The sequence below is a fragment of the Cyclospora cayetanensis genome, unplaced genomic scaffold (assembly GCF_002999335.1).
Source record: "Cyclospora cayetanensis isolate NF1_C8 unplaced genomic scaffold, CcayRef3 CcayRef3_contig_81, whole genome shotgun sequence".
Lineage (NCBI taxonomy): Eukaryota > Apicomplexa > Conoidasida > Eucoccidiorida > Eimeriidae > Cyclospora > Cyclospora cayetanensis.
The window spans coordinates 1-5,298 of record NW_020312754.1 but is presented as its reverse complement, the minus strand read 5'-3'; the positions used below and the strand labels follow the sequence as shown (position 1 = coordinate 5,298).

Genomic DNA, 5,298 nt, shown 5'->3' with positions numbered 1-5,298 from the left:
GACAGCATCGAGAAATCATGAGGACAAAGGCACATACCCCTGACTGCCAGGATCTCACGACACGCAATGTGCAGGCGCTCCCGCAACTGCCCTTTGGCAGCGCGATGTCTGGGAAGATTCTTGTAAAATCCAGAGGCAAACTAGCTAATTAAGAAACCGCAACAAACCTTAGTCGCACACATGTATCTGGTCATCCTAGATAGCCAGTCGTCTGCAATGTGTTCAGACCTGAAAGACAGTCGTTCTGAGCTCGTTGCTAGAGAGGTTACCTGAATGGGCTACAGCCGAACCAAATAGCGGGAGGGCAAAGGGGGACTGCTTCGTTCGTTTTTTCCGCTTTCAGTTCATTGTTTGTCGCGCCATTGGTGCTGGGATGGAGCCAACTTGATGAACGCTTGCGGTTTCGCCATAGGGCTTAAGATGCAAGTGGATTTAGGGCCTATTGGTTCTTATGCTCTATGCTTCCCTGACCCCGATCTTGGAGGCGTGTAAAACGAAGTGGGAAGCACATGGGGGCTTGTCGTGTCATGAGGTTTACATACGCCCCACTTCCCTTGAAACTTTTATGAAATAAAGATGGCTTGTCGCTTGCTTGTAGCGGAACCACCAGAGACCGCCTTATGTGCCCTCATACAGCTCGTTGGCTACAAAGGCCATCTCCTTCTGAGGTGTATCAACACACCACGGCAGCTCTTTCTTTGCTGCAACTAACCGCATCAATGCCTGAGTCAGCCGTTGCTCCAGCACCGAGGAGACGTAGACGCGCAGAGGCACAGGGGGCATGGGTGCTTCGGAAGCAAACACACAGAGCAGCAGTGTAGAAACGTCTACGCTTCACAACAAAAAGTGCAGCAGACCTAAAGAAATCGCGGTAAAACTGGCAAACGTAGTAGCCCAAACTAAAGCAACACCCCTGAACTCATTCTCATCCACCAAAAAGCTTAAGCAGGATGTAACAGGCGGAAGAAGAGCCCATAGCCTTACCTTCTCCATCATCTTGACTCAATATTGTATTGTCTTGGCTTTTGGCATTTTTCTCCAGAGCGAGCTCTCTCTCTTTGGCTAATTGCTCGAAGGCCAGTCCAACATGACGAAGGCGAAAATCCTCCACGCCCCCACCAGTCAAGTTGATCCTAAGGCTTGGCTTGTTCTCGTAAATCCCAAACAGCTTTTCCAGCACCTCCCTCAACTCCTGCAGACACTAGCAGATGCCCTATCATGCATCTAAAGACGCAAATCATGCGCCTCAAGCCTCAAAAGAAGCCAACTATTGGCGAGCATCCTAAGCACCCCTCTCTGCTCTCCGGCGACAGGCAAGGCTGCCCTCTAGAAAAACTACTCCTCTCTCCATGATGCCATAGCGTTTCTCCGCTGAGCCCCCGAGCAAACGCCTGCAGATACCAGCAGGCGAATACTCCTAGCTGGACTCCTATGTGAGATCTGCGTACCTCAATGTATTTGGCTTGGCGTGTCACTTCAACCCCAGTAAAAGGCAGTCCAGAGCTTCCCTCCTCGCTGTCTTTCAAACTTCTTGCATCATCTTCCTCCTGTGTGGGTACATGCATGTTCTTCCGGCTTCCCAACAATTTTTTGGGTACGACTCCTGCTGCGCTCGGCATAGGTCCATCCGGCTCGCAGAGGCCCCCAGGGGCCTCCAACGAGCTGACATTTTCGTGAATGCCAAATTCCAGTACGTCTAAGAAAGGACACTGCTGGATTACGGCGATGACAGCGAAGAGACCCCTTTGCCTTAGCTTCGGAAGGGACAGACGCTTGACTGAGCGGTGTACCCGGGTCGCCTGAAGGCGGCACTTGGTGCATAATCAATATTTATCTTAGCATGCGACGGTCTGTGCATCCCTTGAACGCAGCAAATCGATAACTCTAACAGGAGGCTTGATAGGGGAGAGGGGACCAAAAACTATCTAACAGACGCTGAGTAGCTCAGCCGAGACATTGGCTACCTGGCATAGCCGTATGACCCCGACATCCGTAAGGTTGGTACCAGATACATCTAGAGACAAAAATGAGGACCTCTCTTTCAGGATACTTGCTAAGAGGGGAGCTGAGGCATCGCCTATCCAAGTGTCTCGTAATCGGAGGCCTGCACGGGGAAAGCAACATGGACATTTGACCAGTCAGTTGACTGTGAAGTTTACACGAGCTTTAAAAGCTTTTGGCTACTGAACAGACTCCTATTTCTCCTTTTCAAATTCCCGTGCGCTTAGAACCGTCCCATCTTGAACCCCACCCGTAACGCAGTGCACGGTTCTGAGGGCCTGCAAAAGTGGCACGAGGTCTATATCAGAAATAGAGTTTCTCGACAAATCAATTTCCCCATGGAACCCTCTAAGCTTTCCGAGGCGAAGAGATTCAGCAAGTCTTGCCAGGGTTTGCGAGGTCACTCCCCCGGAGCCGTCCCCGAGCCAAGCCAACAGGGGGCTAAATAAAGGCCCGAAGGCCTTTTTTCCGGCGGATTCTTTGTGAACACTTAGATCTGCGTAGCATTTTGGATAGAGAAATGAGAAGCCATTCGCAAAACTCTCCAACAGATTGTCTGCCCTCTCCGAGGCGCTCAGGTACCGGGATTCCATGTCCTCATGGCTCGAGCGAAGTTGCTATTGAAAGTGCTGCTTTACTAAATTGCATTAGGAAAAAAATACGCTTGTAAGCAAGTACCCTTCGTGCTGGAGCTACAAAGGTTTCAGTGTAGCCAGTCCAAAATCTGCAGGGGTATCAGACTAGGCACCGAGCTGCATGCGCATGCCAAAGCTGGAGGACATAAGAAAGCTTTTTAGCCTTCGCTAACCCTATATCCTGCATTTGCCTAATTGATCAAGCTAGGATTAGGAGAAATAGGGGAGGAATACACAAGCATGTGAGTGCTAATGAATGCAGTGCCTCCCTACAAAAGTTCCTTTACAGCTGCTCCATTGTTTTGATGAAAGGCAGTCCACCTTCCACAACGAACCTAGCACGCTTTATTTCAACTCTGGCTACAAGCTCTTAAGCCTCCATCGGCCTAATATATGACCCCAAAGCCTGCAGCTGGACGTTTGCACTTCCTTAGATTACAGCTGAAGAATAAGTATCCGCTTCATCGGCCATTACCCACTTAAGTTGGTGCTCGCGAGAGATGCTATAGGCCTCTGTGGGACAGTGCCACTAGTGTGTGTGCTTCGATGCCATCAGAGAACTGTAAAAAGTGTGGAAAGGCCACCTATGGATCATGGGACTGCTGCAAAACATGTACTTGCAGGCAGCTCACACGTGCACTTCTTGTCACTGGGAAAGTCGTTTCCAGCAATACACTGGCAACGCCTTAAGGCATCTGTCAACAGGCGCATTTATATAAAATTCTTCCAGGCAATGCAAGCAATCAGTGAAACATCCAATTGGTGCGAAGGTTTGAAAGGTTCCTACACGCAACACTGGCACACTGTTCCCTGAAAGAGCGACACCCTGCACTTCCGAACGCCGAAGCGCAGCTCATCGAGGCAAAACGTGGAACATGTATCGCAAAAAAAACAGAAGCCTTAATCAGTATGATTCTAGAGCGCTGGCTAGCATTTAAGGTTTCGGGTGAGCGCCTCCCTCTCTTTGTAACCCAAAGGATGCCACTCATACCGCAGCTCTGATCGGCATCCTTCTGATGCATTAATAGTCTCCAAATATCGGGGGACTGAGAAACGGCGGTTACTTAGAAGTTGGTTTGCTTTAGATAATGTCTATTGTTGCACCAACAGTTCAACCAGGAGGCGCTTAGGCATATCCCAAGGCCCCAAAAAGATTGAGAACCTGCTTCCACGAGCTAAAATGCTCACAAAGGACAAGTGAGCGCAATACATTGCCTTGAATGCGGCTTGCTGGAGCCACCACTTAAGCTCGCGTGACCCTATTCTTAGAGAGAAGAGCGCATGCTGAAGACTCCGCAGCACCAGATCCCTCAAATTTAGTGAGAAGCACAACACCATTTCCCCTTCAGCTCCAGCTGTTGTATCCACCTATGTGAAGAGCATGGAACTATATGCAATGAAGGGATTTGCTTAAAGAAGCTCCACAAACCGGAGCACTCTTCGCAGCCTTGCGGTGAAGCGCTCCAATGCCTCGTAGGGACACACTTGACTCCAGACTCAACACAAACTTGATAAGTAGCTATCAAGAATTTTGTAAAATAGCTTTCGCTGCTCCCCACTTGCGTTTTCCACAGTCTCCGACGCGAGGAGAGTGGGACAGCTAGGATGCGAGTAGCTGCAAAGGTACACGGACAGACAAAATCATTGTCAATTCTTTCCTAATTCTTGTTAAATAGAGCACTGTACTAGAAATTTGGGAGGCTTAGCTTGCCCCAGTACAGCCTTAACCCCTCTGAATTTTCAGAATATGCGCCTTCGTGATTCTTTTTTGTACATCGGGATCAGCTACCTGCAGCGCAGCGGCAGATTTCCCGCCCATCGGAACTCCCCAGGCACGCAGAAACGCGAGAATAGTGCAAAGGCAATGGCAAATACGTGCATTAATGAGTAAAGTAAAGTCCACAAAAAGAGAGACACACGCACGAGCCAACAACGAAAGAAAGACCAAACCGACACCACCACAGCGGAGCGATGGCTCGCTGTCGTCAACGCTCTGAAATGTGTAGGCCCCTTGCTATTTTCGTCATCACTAGCTCAGACGCTCCTTTACGTCCTGTAGAGCAGTCTGTCGACGCATTCACAGGTCCATGCACTATACTCGATTTCGATGCACCAAGGAGGCAAAAGGACTGAGGTGAGGACTACAAATCTTTTAGTGCCTGTGCATGTATCTGAGTGCACAAACCACCGGGACCATAATAACCAGGAACCTTTACATAAATGCCCAACGATAAAAGCAGACGTTTTGGGCAGAACGTGTGCTAGGAAAGGATAATTACCAAGGAGCTCGGGTGTTGCCGCCCATGGCGACAACCATGTTAGCCAAACAAAGCCACAAATTCTCCATCAGGGAACAAACCGTTTTTCGTCGACCACTGAGGCCGGAGTTGCCCGCATCATTCGACTAGAAAATTACCTTTTCCTTTGTCTTTGGTGCTAAACTGTTGTAGAATCGAGAGCTTTTATGGTTCCCTGTGCGCCCTTCGCTTCCCCATGGACCACTTGCCTGCGCTGCAAAGTCCATATCAATTCATAGTGCTTGTAAACATTGATAGGAGGCCACAATCGATAGGTCTACTACACCTTCAACTTTCGGGGATATCGATGGCGAAAAACGGCTATTGACGCCTGAGAGAATTGCCTGCGCTCCTCTCCACCTGAG

General features: G+C 49.4%; 1 protein-coding gene across 1 annotated transcript; it reads right to left on the bottom strand.

Annotated features, from left to right (window-relative positions):
• Positions 1–618: 618 nt before the first annotated feature.
• Positions 619–2,594, bottom strand: LOC34624040. The gene is made up of 5 exons (XM_026335807.1): positions 2,252–2,594; positions 1,965–2,104; positions 1,291–1,799; positions 973–1,133; positions 619–788 (listed from the first exon to the last, which is right to left on the bottom strand). Exons 1-5 carry the CDS (start codon positions 2,592–2,594, stop codon positions 619–621), a joined length of 1,323 nt encoding a protein of 440 aa, XP_026191592.1.
• Between the last annotated feature and the right edge of the window lie 2,704 nt (positions 2,595–5,298).

Coding starts and splice junctions, on each gene's coding strand:
- LOC34624040 (XM_026335807.1), bottom strand. CDS start 2,594: ATGGAATCCCGGTACCTGAGCGCCTCGGAGAGGGCAGACAATCTGTTG. Junction 1,134..1,290: donor TCGCCGGAGAGCAGAGAGGG/GTGCTTAGGATG, acceptor GCCAAGCCTTAG/GATCAACTTGACTGGTGGGG. Junction 789..972: donor TGGAGAAGGTAAGGCTATGG/GCTCTTCTTCCG, acceptor TTGCTTCCGAAG/CACCCATGCCCCCTGTGCCT.